The sequence below is a fragment of the Daphnia pulicaria genome, chromosome 6, assembly GCF_021234035.1.
Source record: "Daphnia pulicaria isolate SC F1-1A chromosome 6, SC_F0-13Bv2, whole genome shotgun sequence".
In the NCBI taxonomy this organism is placed as follows: domain Eukaryota; kingdom Metazoa; phylum Arthropoda; class Branchiopoda; order Diplostraca; family Daphniidae; genus Daphnia; species Daphnia pulicaria.
The window spans coordinates 490,301-506,489 of record NC_060918.1 but is presented as its reverse complement, the minus strand read 5'-3'; the positions used below and the strand labels follow the sequence as shown (position 1 = coordinate 506,489).

At 41.8% G+C, this 16,189-nt stretch overlaps 4 protein-coding genes across 7 annotated transcripts in view; 2 read left to right on the top strand and 2 right to left on the bottom strand.

Annotated features, from left to right (window-relative positions):
- Window positions 1–6,599, top strand: part of LOC124344040 (bone morphogenetic protein 1-like) — a 19,146-nt gene extending 12,547 nt beyond the window's left edge. For 2 of the 3 annotated variants that reach the window (XM_046797432.1, XM_046797431.1), the window contains 13 exons: window positions 1,205–1,422; window positions 1,834–2,041; window positions 2,108–2,316; window positions 2,390–2,615; window positions 2,687–2,886; window positions 2,962–3,317; window positions 3,422–3,506; window positions 3,698–3,877; window positions 3,946–4,075; window positions 4,136–4,347; window positions 4,703–4,740; window positions 4,980–5,050; window positions 5,228–6,599. In XM_046797432.1, coding sequence (XP_046653388.1) covers window positions 1,205–1,422; window positions 1,834–2,041; window positions 2,108–2,316; window positions 2,390–2,615; window positions 2,687–2,886; window positions 2,962–3,317; window positions 3,422–3,506; window positions 3,698–3,877; window positions 3,946–4,075; window positions 4,136–4,347; window positions 4,703–4,740; window positions 4,980–5,050; window positions 5,228–5,513 — 2,419 coding nt within the window. In that variant the 3' untranslated portion in view covers window positions 5,514–6,599. The remainder of the gene's footprint in view (window positions 1–1,204; window positions 1,423–1,833; window positions 2,042–2,107; window positions 2,317–2,389; window positions 2,616–2,686; window positions 2,887–2,961; window positions 3,318–3,421; window positions 3,507–3,697; window positions 3,878–3,945; window positions 4,076–4,135; window positions 4,348–4,702; window positions 4,741–4,979; window positions 5,051–5,227) is intronic. The other variant, XM_046797433.1, reaches the window with a different exon arrangement.
- On the bottom strand, window positions 6,589–7,873 carry LOC124344043 (charged multivesicular body protein 2b-B-like). Its single transcript, XM_046797437.1, has 5 exons — window positions 7,643–7,873; window positions 7,454–7,545; window positions 7,281–7,397; window positions 6,923–7,210; window positions 6,589–6,853 (listed from the first exon to the last, which is right to left on the bottom strand). Exons 1-5 carry the CDS (start codon window positions 7,674–7,676, stop codon window positions 6,752–6,754), a joined length of 633 nt encoding a protein of 210 aa, XP_046653393.1. The 5' UTR covers window positions 7,677–7,873; the 3' UTR covers window positions 6,589–6,751.
- Window positions 6,827–15,114, top strand: LOC124344041 (protein tamozhennic-like). Of its 2 annotated transcripts, none has more exons than XM_046797435.1 (6): window positions 6,827–6,880; window positions 13,097–13,224; window positions 13,294–13,496; window positions 13,562–13,744; window positions 13,805–14,581; window positions 14,659–15,114. In XM_046797435.1, exons 2-6 carry the CDS (start codon window positions 13,110–13,112, stop codon window positions 14,872–14,874), a joined length of 1,494 nt encoding a protein of 497 aa, XP_046653391.1. In that variant the 5' UTR covers window positions 6,827–6,880; window positions 13,097–13,109; the 3' UTR covers window positions 14,875–15,114. The 2 variants fall into 2 exon arrangements, with proteins under 2 accessions (XP_046653391.1, XP_046653390.1); XM_046797434.1 differs by lacking the exon at window positions 6,827–6,880 and adding an exon at window positions 12,804–13,053.
- Window positions 14,937–16,157, bottom strand: LOC124344042 (cleavage and polyadenylation specificity factor subunit 4-like). Its single transcript, XM_046797436.1, has 7 exons — window positions 15,950–16,157; window positions 15,762–15,887; window positions 15,638–15,701; window positions 15,471–15,571; window positions 15,259–15,398; window positions 15,156–15,184; window positions 14,937–15,070 (listed from the first exon to the last, which is right to left on the bottom strand). Exons 1-7 carry the CDS (start codon window positions 16,140–16,142, stop codon window positions 15,013–15,015), a joined length of 711 nt encoding a protein of 236 aa, XP_046653392.1. The 5' UTR covers window positions 16,143–16,157; the 3' UTR covers window positions 14,937–15,012.
- Between the last annotated feature and the right edge of the window lie 32 nt (window positions 16,158–16,189).

Below are 16,189 nucleotides of genomic sequence, written 5' to 3'. Positions count from 1 at the left end.
CTCTCTCCTCTTGTTTGTGACGTCCATCACGGCCAGGGCTTTTTGTCTGAACCAACTAACCAGTAGACAGAAAACTGACTCTAAGGCAATAAAATTCTGCGCTATACATTTTTATACTGTAGGCTCCTTTTTTTATTATTATTTCTTTTCTTCTTCTTCTTCTTCTTTAAATGTCTACTGTTGCTCCTAACTGTGTAGGCCGATTTTCGCTTTAAGGAGGACGACGACCGTCGGCTGGCCACTCGCCCAGTTTCTTTCTCTTTTGTTTCCTCTCCATTTTGTTATTTTATTTTTTCTTTATTGACCATCCACTCAAAACGACCGGCCGATTTTTTGTTTTATTTTTTCTTGTCCATTAGACGTTGAACTCATTTCCAGGATCGTAGATATCCAGTCTACACAGGCCCTGGGAGAGATCTCGAAAAATAGTTAAAAGGAAATCAGCTGCTTGTTCTCTCCTCCTTCTTCTTCTTCTTCTTCTTCTTCTAAATAACATTGAACGAGGGAATTCCAGGAGCTTATATAATAGTAAATATAGAGACATCGGATGTCACTCGCAGCAGTTGGAACTTGTTATGATATCGCGCAGGGGCTGAAAGAAAAAGAAGAAAAAATGGGAGAGAGAGAGAATGTCTAAGGACGTGAGGGCCCTCTGGAGAGAGAAAAGAAGCGCAAGATGGTGACGGGGGATGGAACCTGTCACGCGCCACCAGCCCCGGCGTCTGTCTGTCTGGCCTGTCTTTTATTTCTTTTCTTTTTCTCCTTCCGTTTTTTTGATGTAGTAACAGACGGGTAGGAAATCATCTAAGCGTTTGTCTAACCGCACAAGCGGAACAGGCGTTCACATATTGACGTCGAAAAAATAATGTCTGCCGCTTGTCTCTCTCGTTGTTGAGCGGCCGTTTGACTTTCATGTGGCCATTCAATGGCTGATCGCTGTCTCCTTACTTGTACACATTGTGTCGTCGTATATAGCTATTTGGATAGCCCTCGTCACACATCTGTTATTCTGTTTAGGTTTTAAAACCCCAAAAAAAGGATCAATTTCTTGTTTGTTTTATGTTTTTTGTGTTTTTCTTGGTTTTTCGGTTCCATCCCGATCCTTTTTCCGTGTTTAATAAAGATGAACGGATAGACTGCTGACTTTGATTTGTTGTTGTTGGTTTTATTTTGGAATTAATTTTGGTGTGTGTCTTTCCCGCAGGTGCAGTCACGAGTACATCGACCTCTACACGGAGATTCCCGACTCGGAGCCCGTCGACTTGATCCACTCGCCGTTTGGCGGACGCTACTGCGGTCAGATCCCGCCCCGTCGACGCGTGTCGCTCTACCGGACGGCCGTTTTGGGATTTTTCACCGACAAGAACTCGACCACCACCGACGACCTTCTCTTCCAGGGCACCTATCTCTTCTTCAAAGACGGTGAGCAGCTTTTTCCTTGTCCAGCATGGATCACTAGTCTGCCCGGCAAAGTTGGCGGCGGCGATTTGTCTCCGTTTAGCGGAGCTCCTCCTGCCGCCTCCTAGCCCCTTAATGGAAATAGAAAAGTCCAGCAGAGCGCCAATAAAGTGTCTTAAGCCCCTCCGTTTGCCATGGGGGGTCCAGGTCCGGCTGACAAAGTATCGCCTGAGGGTGGGCAGGGGCTCTGCACCCGATGACCTACATCAAGAATAATGGAATCGATACAAACCAAATAGTCGGGCAATCCTTTCAATCAAGAAACGTTTCCCCTTTTGACTTTGATTGAGTTTTAAACGGGCGGAGATGGAAAATCAAAAAGTAATTGGATTTAACAATTTTCTTTTCTTTTATTCGTTTTGGTGGGATGAGCAGATCAATTTCAAGTGGGGACGCCCGTTCCTCGCACGACTTGCAACTTCACCATCGACGGCCTAGTGAAACGCCAGGGCGACATCATGACGCCCACCTATCCGGGCGTCTATCCCAAAGACATGACCTGTGCCTATAAATTCGTCGGGAAGAAAGGCCAGCGCATCCGACTCGAATTCAGGGACTTTGACACTTTCTACGGAGGCCCTCAGTAAGTCGACAACAATTTTGATTTGATTTTTGACACGGTCTGATTGGTGGTGGGTTGCCCGCGCAGTTGTCCGTTGGACGCCGTCGACGTTTACGACGGGTTGGACGCCAAAGCCCCACTGATTGGACGCTACTGCGGCCAGCAGCGCAACGTGGTCATCTTCTCGACCGAGCATCATCTCCTTGTCACGTTCACGACGCTCAAACGGACGGCCGACTCGCAGAACCGCGGATTTCTGGCAAAGTTCGAATTCAGCGAGACTTTCGTCAAACTCGGTCAGACAATTTTTGATTCCGCCCGTCTTCCTTTTCACTTTTACGGGAATTTTCTTGTTTTCTCATTTTTTAGATTTCATTAGCCGCGAGGATAGCAAACACGACAGAGGCTCCGAGTGCGACCAGACGATCCTGAGCCGCAAAGGATCGTCGGCCGTCGTCTACAGTCCCAATTACCCGTTTCCTTACAGTCCAGGCATCGTCTGCAAGTACAACGTCTACGGCCTGCAGGACGAGCAGCACTTTGAGCGCATCCGGCTGGATTTCGAAAAATTCGACATCCCTTCAGCCGATAACACGTCAGTTGAATCATTTCAATTTCGATTTGGCAAGAATGAATGAATGAATTATTTTTTTTAATTTGGCCCAGGTGCGCCGATGGCTTCCTGAGAATCTACCTGAAAGGTCAAGACATTAGCGTGACGTATCTGTACGAGAAACACGATCACGAGCTGTGCAGCAACAATGTCAGCTCGCCGTACTGGTCGGAAGGCCAGCGGCTGTCCATGATCTTCTCCAGCGGACAGAGCCAGGGTTCCGGCTTCAAAGCTCGATTCTTATTCGCTACAGGTATTTACAATTTAAAAATAGACAACAATAAAAATAGAAGATTTGCTGATTTTCCCAATCATTTGTTTACAAAAGAATATTCGATCCCCGGGACTCCGTCGCCGCTGGGCGGATGTAATTTCACTTACATGAGCAGCAGCAAGAAACGCGGTGACTTTAACTCGCCTAGACATCCGGCCCGCTACCCGTCCAACCTGACATGCACCTACAACTTTATTCTGGCCGGATCCAACGAGAATGTCCGGCTCTACTTTGACCAGTTCAAAGTGCGCGCCAACGACACGACCGTCTTTTACGGCTCCTACTGCCAAGAAGATTGGGTCGAGATCTACAATGTCTTTTACGGCGGCAGAGAGGTCTTACTCGGCCGTTATTGTGGCGACTCGTTCCCCGGACCCGTCGAATCTGATCCCGGATCCATCGGACTGAAAGTAAGAAAAAAAAAGGGAAATAATCAATTTTTCAATTGACACTGTTTCCCCGCCGAAAGTAACAACAACATTTCACCTCCTTGTGTGTTTCTTTATTTCTAAAGGTGATCCTGCACACGGACGAAGAAGGAGTCTTTAATGGATTCAAGGGCAGGTACACATTCGACGAGAACGACTCGATCAATAGAGGTGAGTCTCTCTCCTGGATTCCCTGGCGGCGGACCCACACACACACACCAAACACTTTTTTTTTTCTTTTCTTTCCTTTGGTTCTCGTCCATCAATTTATACGAGGCTCGATCTCGGTGCTGTTCCTTGCGGTTGCAAGTTTTTTTCTACTTTTTTTTATCTTCTTTTATTTGAAAAAAATATATACGCAGACTGCGGCAGTAATCTGAGCGTTCCGGGAGCCGCCAGCGGTGTCTTCACCAGTCCCAAGTACCCGGAGAAGTATGATCGTAGCTCGGGCCTGCTCAGCTGCTCGTGGCAGATCCATTCAGCTCGGGATCACCGCATCCTTCTTCACTTTGAGTCCTTTTCCATCGAGGGCGAGATGGAGAGTAAGTTTCTTTCTCTTTCTTTATCTTTTCTTTCTTTCTTCTTCACCTTGTTTATTGATTTTTCGCAGCTCGTGGATGTGCGGCGGCTGCCGTCCGCGTTTGGAAGAGACTGGACGAACCGCCGGTGGAAATTTGTGGAGAGAATTTGAAGGCCGAGCACGAAACGTTCATGTCCGAAGGCAACGTCATGAAAATCACGTAAGAATGTTGGCGTGTAACGACGACGTGACAATTTATTTTGTTATTTGATTGTTTCAGGTTTACAACGGCGGATAAAGTGGCGGGCGGTAGAGGCTTCCGGGCCGTGTGGACGGAAGTGAAAACTCCGGCTCTGGTCGGCGGCTACGACTGTGACGAAGGCGGGCAGTACTTTCGCTGCGCCAACAACACCTTTTGCATAGCCAAACAGCTGGAATGCGACGGAAATCCCAATTGCGGACTCAACGACGGTTCCGACGAAGGCGAGCACTGTATGTCTCTCCATTTCATTTTTTTCATTTATCTTTTTCTTTATTTCTCTCTCTCTTTCTTCCTAAGAATAATTATTTGTACAGACACTGTATTTATACATCTTTGTACCTTCATTCCAACATCATTTTCAAAAATCACAAGAAACTATCTCAAAGATTTTAAAACAAGAAAAAAGGAAAAATAACTCGCATGGCAATTGACTTGTTACATATTCAGCACACCAGAGCCTTGTGTAATTTGGATGTCTCTATCTCTCTCACACACACACTGATTGATCACTTATTTTTCTCTTCTTTCTCCTTCCTTTTATCTTTCTCTCTCTCTCTCTCTTTCTTTCTGGCGAGGAATTCTCAGGTGGAGGCGTCCGATATCAACCCGCCCTAAACACCCTGGTCTTGATTTCAGTTGTTTTCATTCAGTTGCTTGTCTGAAACGATAACAAAAAAAAAAAAAGAAAAAAAAAGAAATTATTTCCCAATTTTATTTTTTCAACTTTAGTTTCCGTTATTTTTCTACAATCGAATATTTTCCTATAACCCTCTGCTTTTTTTTAAATTTTTAAAAAAATCTCGACCTCAAATCTCTTCTCTCTCTCTGACTGTTGCTCGTCTGTATTTTGCTACCGGTCCAGCCAGTGTCCTCCTTCTCCAGAAGCCAATGGGTGTCGCCTCCCCAAACCAATTCAAGGAATGAAATCCCAATGTACTATTTTCTTAACTATTGGCTTTCTATCACCTTTTATATTATTTTTTTTTTTAAATAACTGTATTTTACCTATTTCATTCTCTAATTTTATTTTTTTTAAATCATTACTTAATTCCATTCAAATTCCATCGATGGATCAATCAATAACGCTTCCATTTCTGACATATGTAAAAGGTGCCGCTATGGTGGGCGGCGAAGAATCTTCTCCGGTGCTCCTGATGTTGACACTGGGCGCCTGTGCTTTGACTCTGCTCATGACTTTGTGTATCGTGTGCCATCGAAGGCAGCGGCGGAGGCCGCCCAGCATCAACTACGAGCGGCGGCCGTTCGCACCGCCGCCGCCGTTCGACACCATGTCGTCGCGTCCGTCGATGTCGCTCCCGTCCGACATCCCGTCGCCGCCGCCGCCGGCTCAACTCTACACGAGTCTGCCTCCGCTCTCGATCGACGTCGGCGATAACGTCTGATGACGTCGATCTCCTAATTAAATGAAATGAAACACACACACACAAATATTCCGACTGGAATACAATCTATATAAATAGACTCAAGAAAATTTTCAAAAACTTGTGGCATGGCCAAAAACCTACTAAAAGAAAAACAAATTTGCTCGAGATATTTTGTTTTGTTAATAACAAAAAAAGAAAATTAAAAATTAAAAAAAAAAAATGTGTCGCTGCCCATGTGTGCCGCTGGTCGATCTATTTGTCAACGCTTCAAGCAAGCCAGTGTGTACACCTCGGTTCTGTATCTCTCTCTTTCATCCGCTTCCCTCTCTGACTTTTCTTTCTCTCTCTCTCTCTTTCTCTCATCTTGAATTTTTATTTTCGCTCTGTCTCTTTCTTATATATAATAGTTACTTCAACAATTCTTACGACAACATTTCACATCTATTGGAGAAAAAATGCCCGCGCCCAGCATCACGTTTGAATGTGTATACGTCGGATTTCAGCTCATCTCTAAACAAACGTGACGACTAAAGAAAAATCAGTTTGAAAAAGTGGCGTGCAATGAATTATTGGTGTGAGTGAACCCAAGTGCTGCGCGCGTGAAAAACATTTCAAAAAGGCCGTTTTGTTTTAAAATAAACTCGTCGACAATCGTGTACTACTACTACCGTGTGCAATATGTTTTGGGTTTTTGCAATGACCGTGACGACGAGTTCTCTTTTGTACATTCTGCACACAAGTGTGAAAGTGCCAAAAAAATGCCCCGAAAACCTTCCCTCCTCCTGAAAAATAAAAAGTAAACACAAAAAAAAAATAATAATAATAAATAATTTCCCCCGCTCTCGCGTACGTCACGATTTGATGATATATATGCTCTTATATAATTCAGTTAGGTGAATGTGTATGTGACGATCGAATAATCGCCCATGATGATGCTGTAATTGAAAATTGTTGTCAAAGTTTGCAATTATTTGGAAATGCGCGTGTGCAGCAAGACGTATTTGTTGACAGTCGAAAAAAAAACATTGATGGGTAGTATCAACATTTCTATAGTGACGAAAGTTATGGTACAATCACAAATATAAGTTGAAGTTGAATTGCAAGGCTTTTGCTCATTTATTTTCCGGTATTTCTGTGAACAAAAACTATTAGTAGTGGATATTAATATTAGTAAGAATCGAATTCGAGAAAGAATTTAACACGACAGGTTTTTCAAATAGTTAGATCGTTCAACCTTGCGAACAAATAACTAGCTCTTCAGTTTAGCCAATTGCTTTTCCAACTCTGCGAACTCGCTGTCGGCAGCTGATGAGGCACCCAACTTGGACGGAGCAGACGGGGCTTTGGAAACCTGTGAGATGATACGTCAGTAATCAAGGTAGGAATAATAAACATAATACTTTGTCGAATATGACATTACCTTTGAGGAAATGTCGATACCGATTTCGTCTAAAACTTGCTGAACAATTGAGTCTCCTTCTTCTTCGTCCCCACTTTCATTTAAAATATCATCCAAGGCATCACTCATCATCTCTTCGCTCATTTCCATGTGGGTGGAAGCCTTTCCAAATTCTTGCATTGTGCGACTCAGCTGTTCAGGCTTCATGGTTTTGTTCATTGCCATCATACTTTGAGTTGCAGTGGTCATGGCCCCAGCCAACTTCACGTTGGCTCCCATTACTTTTGTTTGAGAATTTATTGAAGTAATCTACGAAAGATAAGTTGAGGATTTCTTAATAGCAGCCAGGAAATATATGGTAGTAGAGTATCAAACACACCTTGCTGTTGGCAGCATATGTCCTTTCTTTCTGTTTACGAATTTGAACCAGTTGTTTGGCAAGTACAGTGCAAGCTTGCTTATTGCCTGTCTTTGCTGCGTTTTTTATCTCCATCTCCTAAATAATAAAATGATGGAATTCTGATTCAGAATACTTTTTTGTAGCTCTCATACCAGCTTCTTTTCTTCCTTCTCCAGTTCTCTTCTGTCTCTGTCTATCTCTCTCCCTGTTTTCCTCAGCTGTCTATCTGTATCCCGCATTTGCTCTACATGAACAAAGGAACAACGTCAAATTTTGATTATTTATTTGATCCAAGTACATTGTAGAATTCTGAAAATCAATAGGCAATGGGCAGTCCTTACCTTTCATGGTTGGCTTTTTCGCGAAAAAATCCATTGTTTAGAAAACGAATAGGTATAGCTCAACCAAGCGTAACGATATTTTTCTTGACAGAAACACTTGACAATCTTACAGTCTCTGATTTATCTGTTCTGGCTAATTAATGCTTTTCGCTAGTAAAAGGACTCGACAACTTCTGATTACTGACGAAACTGTTGTTACTTTGCTGCTGCTTTTTCCCAATTGCGAAATAGTAGCGATTTCAAGTGATTCATAATATTTCTGGCTTCGTCTGCTTGTTTGGTTGTCAACGATGTCACGTGACCACTCAAATCTTCTGATTGGTTGCCAACTTGACATCAGATCAACTAATGTATATGTGGCTTCATTTGATCCGCTCATTAGTAGAAAATTGACAATCCAATCAATGGAGAAAAAGAAAAGAAAAAAAATCAAAGAATTTTATGGGCGAGCTAATGAAATCCTTAATATCTTGACTATAGAGCGCCTTGTCTTTTTCTTCATGCGCGAGATTGGATTCCACAAATCAGTAGTACATTATTGAATTAAGAACAGTCTGCATTAAGAAGGTATTAGAAACCGAATGTAGGCATAATGCAGAAGTATTAAGTCATTCCCTCTTGTAGAGATCAATCTCCATACAAAGTATGTTCACTAATAGATTTAAAAGACGCGTAGGTAGCAAGAATATCACTTTGTCGTTGCGCTAAGACGTTTATTCTCTCTGATCAAAAGTTTATTCTCCTTTCAAAAGCTTTCACCCAATCAACTTTTTATATTCGTGAACATCGAGTCCGGATTATAAACATTTTTTATTGCCAAGTTTCACTGAAGTATAACCCCCTGGAATGAGTACTTTCCTTCGTTCACAGGGGAAATGCGTGTCGGATTAGTTGACAGCTATCCGAAATTATTCGTGCACAATAGTTTTAAGCTTTAAACAAATCCTAAAAAGAAAAGAACCAGCAGGCGAAAACCTAATGTAGAGAAATCAAAAGCAGTAGCACTTCCCGATGGACTATATAACTTGTTTAACGTTGCGAGTTGTTTCATGAAAAGGGAAATGAATTTATCAGCGCCGTATCGTTTCAGCGTGGGCAAATGCTGGCCATCGCGGCTGCGCAGCACAAAAGGATACGATGCATTTTGTGCAACAGTATTAAAGTAATATTCTTGTGCAACATACTCAGTTGAAGTAGGAATTCTACGTCTGGAAGTAATGCCGATGGAGTTCCAGGTGATTTGTAACACATCCGAAATCGGAAGCGATGGCCATCAATCAATTTGGCCAAGTGACCACCAGTTCCGGGCCGACCTTTTCGCAACCGTTCATCCCATGTGCTTCATCTTCCGCTGCGTAACTTTCTGTGTCGGAATTCCCATCCAGTTGTTAGTGGCGATCGTCATTCTAAAAAGTCGACGATTGCACAATCCGCGCAACGCTTTCTGCCTGGGAAATATCTGCTGCTGTTTCTCAACGCTCTTGATCAGCGCTTACGAATATTTACTGCTCTTTTTCCGACCCAATACTCCTCTATTTTGCCAACTATACGGACTGCTGGTAGGTTCACCCTATTCCAGTCTACTAGTGACGATATTGCTGGCCACCGTTGACCGCTGGTTCGCCATCAGTGCTCCAATTAAACACCGCAAATACGTCAATGTCTTTAGAGTGGCCGTGTTGCTGGTCACATCTTGGATCTCGGTGCTGCTCATCAATACCAGTTTCTATTGGCTGGGATGGCACCAAATTTCGGTTTCATGCATCGTCAATCCAGATATTATGAAGTGGGTGTCACTGTCTCATTTGGTCCTGGTCGGAATGATCATCGTCGCCCAAGTCGCAGTGTACATCCGAACCAGAAGTTATTTACGGTTCAATGCGCGATTATCAATGAAATGCAAAAAGCACAATAACGCGCGGGAAAATTCGACGACTCTCGAACCGGACGAGTATTTTGTTCATTTGCCAAACAAAACCATTTGTCGTTTGGAATTGGAGGCGAGCGTGACTCTGGCGTGCGGAGTCACTTCTCTCTGCGTGAGTGCCCTGCCGCTAGCTTCAACATTCTTGGCTCTCATCATTTGCCAAATTGGGATCGATCACTTGAATTGCAATCACGCCATTTTTATTGCGTGCATTCCGTACGCGAGGGAGATGCTCCTGTTGCATGTTGTGATCGGTCCGATGCTCTACATCACCCGAAGTAGAGAATTCTCCAAAGCGCTACGTCGAACTTTTCCGTTTCTTTCATCAATCTTTTCGCATAGGCTACGAGTTACACCTACGATAGTTCAGCGCTTTTGAATCTCCGTTTTACAATTTTTACTAATTGGGATTTTTGGTTTGAATTTTCAATAGATGAAAAGGTTTGGCATTTGATCGTGTATGTCTGAATCAAAGATTTATCAATGGGGGTACGCGGTTTTTGTATTAGCCAAACATTAATAATCGTCTCAGCATTTCAAATTAACTTTGGCATTCCCAGTCTGTGCATGGAAGAATGCCAATATAAAGTGTTATTCTGTCGTAATTCTCCATTTGTCGGGTCTCCATGGCTACTTAAAATTGATCATGCGTGATGTCTGTCGATTACGTGGGACGAGAAAGGCCAATAGCCTTTCCCAGTTCACGTGTGTCACGTGAGCTTTGTAAAAGCAATTTCCCGCTAAATCTGCAAGTGACATATCACCGTAAAATCCCAGTAAAAAAAACCTAGTACACGGGTCCAAATTTATAGAAAACCAAGTGCTATCCCATATCCACTTTGGAACCGGTCTAAAATTGAGAATGGAATCACCCAAACTTATTATGTAAAGTCTAAAATTGAAAATGTATGATACCCAATCTTATTATCCTTCGACAGCTTTTAGTCGGCTTTTAGTGCGCTCTTAACCCTAACATGTGTTTAACAATCACATGGATCTCGTCTTTGTCACGTGCCAAAAGCTCATTATATACTGGCTCATGATGTTGTGTAACGTATGATGTGCTATCTGTTGTGACTTACTGATGTCTAATATTTGTCGTGTACGGTCGTGTACAATTTATGCATGTGGACTCAACGCATAATCCAGGTACAAACAACAAACAATTGCTCTTCCATCCTGTAACAATCAACCTACTCACAGTAAGTTTTGGCCATAGAACATATATTGTTCTATACAAATGTCACATATAAAATGTTCGCTGAAATGTAGCGCAGAGATAAAACCAATTGCCCATCCCAAAATACTCTATATTGATATTATTCTGGTAAAGGTCACTGCATTGTTTTTATTGTTACATCATTGAACGAATCATCTGTGAGTCAACAACTTTTATCTATGGAAAGCGTTGCTTCGTACGCAGCTAAGGGACAGCCCGAGGGGTCGGCAGCTCTAAAAAGTACAAAAAATGGTGTGCTTTTTTGCCCTTTTGATATGTCATTTTTAGCGCTTCTCGCCCCTTGTTTATCTTCCGTAACCTCTACTCCCCCTATTTCCTTTTTCTTACCCCTCCTAGCACTTTTTTTCATTTCGTTCTTTTTTTGTCTTTCTTTTATTTCTTTTTGCCTTTTTTTGTTGCACTATACCCTTTTTGTCTTTCTTGTTGCACTTTTTACCATTTTCTTTGCACAAACGGTGAAAATGACACGGCTAAAGCTAGGTTGCCAATTTTTTTTATTTCTCAAGTAAATTCAAAAAAAGGTTTAGTTGATCGATTGACGATTCTGACAAGGGAAGGGACTTCTCTTCGTCCAAAATAGGCATAGGGACACTGCATACATAATATTTACACGGGAAATACCCGTTACTTATCATTGGGGTCTCCTAACCGGGGGAAATTGAGACCATCTTTTACTCCTTTTGCAGTTAATGCTATATGTGCATCGACCTTAGCAAAGCGTGTTACAAAGCAGTCCCTAGCTGTAAAATTGACTTGGGTAGACCCCGAGGACCCCGGAATTGATGTGTGACTCCCGGTCGCATTGCTGGAGCCAGCCGTGTGTTCCGTATTTGAAGGAGTATAGATGAAGATGAAGTAGAACTTGTCAATCGCGTATCATTCCCGTCTTCTATAACCGATGTCGTTTGTTACTATACTACCGTCCAGCGAAACAAACTTTCGCTTCCGCTGATCATACTCTGCAACAATTGTCTTCGCCATGTCAACAGCAAGCAAAATTGCCGAGCGTTCACCAGGCGGTAAAAAATAAAATTGCATGGGTCATCGGCAAACCACTCGCCGAAAGTCGCCGTTCTCTTCTGGCTGTCCATCTTGACATGGCGTTCCTTTTCCCCCAAAGTGGATCGCACACATTCTTCGATTTCTTGCACACCGGTTGCGCAATTGAAATTGGCTAGAGTCCTTGCATTATTATTTCCAGTAAACCGAAAGATATTTTCAACGTAAGTGTTAAGCTCAATACCTCGTTGTTTTAACACTTTAAAAATATCATCCTCCAAATTACTCTTAGCCATCACAACTAATAAATCCCACACTTCACTATTTAAACAATAGTCGCCAGAAACTACGTTGATTAGTCCAGCTGGTGTTGTTGGGCGTATTCAACAAAATCAGCTGACAGCCCTTAGGCCCATTTCCATGATTTGCATCAATTGCATTTTATGGAAAAGTTTTTCTTTTCCGTAACTTTTCCCCCTTTTCTTTGGCTTTTTTACCGCCAAAAACCTTACTTTTTAGAGCTGCCGACCCCTCGGGACAGCCAACATTTTTTAAAGAATGAGTCAGAATCAGGTCGTGATTGTTCTAGTTTTGGTTTAGGCATGGTTTAGGTAACGTAGGGGTGTGTAATTCGATACTTTTGATTCTGATGTGGTTAATTAGCATAGGATGCTCACGTTTATTAACCCAGAAAAGGTCGAACGTTTATGGACTGGAATGATCTTACTGGTTTCCACAACAACCAAATGAGATGAGGCAATTTTCAACATGTTCATTGCCCTGTGACCATTGCAAATACCCCTCTGATTCTAACTCAGGAGCTGGATGAAATGGGATTAAATTTACATAGTAAAATATAATGAATTGGTAAATACTAAATAGATTTCCTAGTCGTAACATTCACAAATGCTAAATTCTTATATGTAATGGACATGGATAAGAACTTTTATTCAAGAAGTTTAAATAGGTATAAATGTGAATTTCACGAGCCTATCTGATGACTCAAGCTATTCAACACATAACAAAATTAATGGTTGTATCATGATTTTACGATTGTTCGAGATACCGTGTGGAGAAACTGATAAAAACGAAGGTCGGTGATGAAATTATCTGACTTGTACTAGCGATTGAGTGTCCCGCTGAAAAAAGGATGAAACCCAAATAAGGGCCGAAACCTCTTCTGTCGTCGGAATTCAGGAAAAGCAAAACAGATATACAGCAGACAGCTCCGACCCAGATGCAAAAGTATTTCTTCCTCGTCTTATTATATATCCTTTCCGTCATTTAGGAAGTTTTTCAGAATGGTTAACTTAGAAGTTATTAATGACCTGTGGCTGCAGATTGATAAATTACATTTGAGTTGCCTTCAAACTGAAGAAAGTCCACAAAGGATAGAACAAAAACGGAAACTCAAGGGTGAGTTTGCGAACGTGAAGTAGATCTTACTTCATTTGATTGGAATTTGTTTTTTTCTCTTCTATTTAGGCTACATGAAGGAGTATTTATGCTTGGTTACCGCTAACCAAAGATTTTACTCTCCCACTACCAAAGCAGTACTTTACACATCTATACTTAGACGGAGTGAGCAATTTAGCCCAAACCGATTTAGACATGCATGGGAAATGCTTGCAACCTATGCAGCTAATTTACTTGGCCAGCCTTGGAGGAAAGAATTTAATGAAATTCGGGTAAGCTTAACAATTTCTAGTACTACAGTTCATTCATTTTATTGACAGTATTATTATTGTAATAGTTATACAGTGGGGCCTTCAAATACCAAATTGAGCAACAGTTGATAGGAGCTGAAGAGATTCTAATGGAAATGGGCTATACTCTGGATATTGAGTATAATCGCTTGATAGTTCAAGGTGTCTTGGACTATGATAGGGTGGTCATCAGTCACAGAGACTGCCTTCTTGCAGAAGTGGAATCTCAGGTTAGTTAGAGTAATTAAAAAATTGTTATTTCATTAAATGCATACAAGTTTTAAAAACAGATTCTTTGTGAGATCCATGCTGCACTGAGTGTCAGTCCAAGACCCTGCTCATGGGTATCCATATTTGATTTTCGCGACAGTTATGTTGGATCAGTTAATCACTGCGTAAGAGGTTTGATGTACCAACACGCACAAAAAGAAAACCTCTACAATTACAATCCACCAGCACCTGTCACTTCTTATTTGGGACCTCATGAAATGTATCCAAGTTCCTTCCCCTTTCAAATGATGTACCAGCAGTACGCGAAACCGGCCTACAACTATTCTCTCTCTGCTGAACAAAAAGAAATCTATCTGCCCAAGACTCTTCCCGTGGAAGAACCGACATCGATTCCTGTTAACTATCAAACTAGATCCCTCGAACCGAAGTCGATTATTGAAGGACAAGGCATCCCAGAAACTTTCGACGTCTGGAACAACTCATTCGTTCGTGAGATGAAGAGCATACCAAAGTTTGACAGTCTATTGGATATTGATCGCTTGGAGCAGCTTTGCTACGATGACGTAGATAACTGTCCGAGTAGCAGCACTACTGTCGAAAGATCGAAAGACAATCGAGTAAACAAGTTGAAAGAAGAGAGAAACGTTCCTACTTCTGTTAAAGAAATGTTTGGTGGAAACTATGATCGAATGCCGGAAAAGACTGCACCTTCAAAAATAACAAACAATCCTCAACATTTCACGTCTGGATCATCACCGGTTGGAGCTAGGCCAAAAGAGTCCGCAGCCGCCCAAGTTAATGGTAGAGCCGCTAAACAACATTTAAATTCTGCAAAGGTAGTCAATGGCATTTATACTATTTGACAAATCTAATGGCGTGTCAGTAAAAGCCTTTTAACCTTGGTAATTTTCAGTTCAATGGATGGGAGTGCCTGTTTTGCACTTTTCTGAATCCCGACGATCGAGAAATTTGCGACATGTGTTCCAAGTCGAGACACAAGGGCCCTGAAAGCCAGCCTCTGTTCCGCGGAGGACGTGAATGCTCCAATTGCACTTTGGTGAACGCACCAGAAGCAGAGAAATGTGCTGCCTGCTCCACCTCACTCACAAACGCCCCTACCTACATCTAAAGATTCCTCACACAAAAACCGTTCTACTACTAAAAATAATTATATACTAGTGTTCTGACTCCTTTTTTTTAGAGAGAGATTTCAAAATTGTATTTATTGAATGGACAGAGACAGTGTTGGAAATGAATGTAATTTTCGTTAACTTCTTTCTTCTGTTGGCTGGTTACTCAAGAAAGCCAGATGTCCTTTGTTACACCTGTTTGAAATAAAAATTACAGCATGAGTGATATTACATTGAAATGCCCCAAAACGACTAATTCATTAATATAAATTCATCTTACCGATTTGCATAGTGGCCGCGCAGTCCACACTATTAACAACAAAAAGATAAGTGAATAAGGGTAATTTCAAAAACCGTGAATGTGAACAAATAAATTCTTTTACTCTATAACAGGTGACTTCATCTAAAGGTCTCAAATTCGTTCGATCTCTCTGGGCTTGGGAAGCATTATTTGCATGAGTAGAGGCATCGGCGGGCGTGCGGTAAATGTCCTTAGATTCTGATGGAATTTTCGGACATTGAGCTACGAAAAACAAAATGAAATCAATTTGGGACGAAAAACTTGTATTATGTAATTCAAGGTTAGGATTCTTACCAGCTTTATGTCCCACTTCTCCACAGAAATGGCAGACTAGAGGCATCTTTCTCTTGTCACCCTTGATATCATCTGGAAGTGGAGGTAATTCAAATCTCGGACTAAGAAAGAAATTCACAGTTAGTTTCACCAACTGACAATAATATTACGAGTTATTTTGTTATTACTGGACGAATTTGCATTCGGGGCCGTCGGGACAGAAGCCTGCTGTGTAGTTCATGCAGAGCACACCTGAAACATTAAAGCAATATTTAAAATGATTCTTTCACGAAACGATAAAAATGTTATTACGTCGAACATGACGGTGTCGGCAAGTCGGTCCGTGACGGCAGAAACCACGATCATACCAAGGACAATCTTTGATCTTTGTTTCAGGGTCAATGTGTAAGAAAGGGCATTCTTTGTTGTGACAAGCACCTGGGAGAAAGAAAAAAACATTAAAACAGTTTTATCTAATCAATTCTAGATTTGGAACTCACTGAATCTGGCATAGAAATAACACTCTGGCATCTTAGCCATATCAAATTCATGGAGAAATTCACACTGATCTCCTTTCTTGCATAGTCCTCTGAGCCAATGTTTACACACAATTGTCCGGTCTGCTCTGAGGTGTCTGTATGGGCAAAAACTTGCTCTCTGGCATTGACCTTTAGTGAACAGAGTGCATACCATTGCCGTTGATTCTGAAGAATTAGAAGACCCAAACATTATTAGAAGTC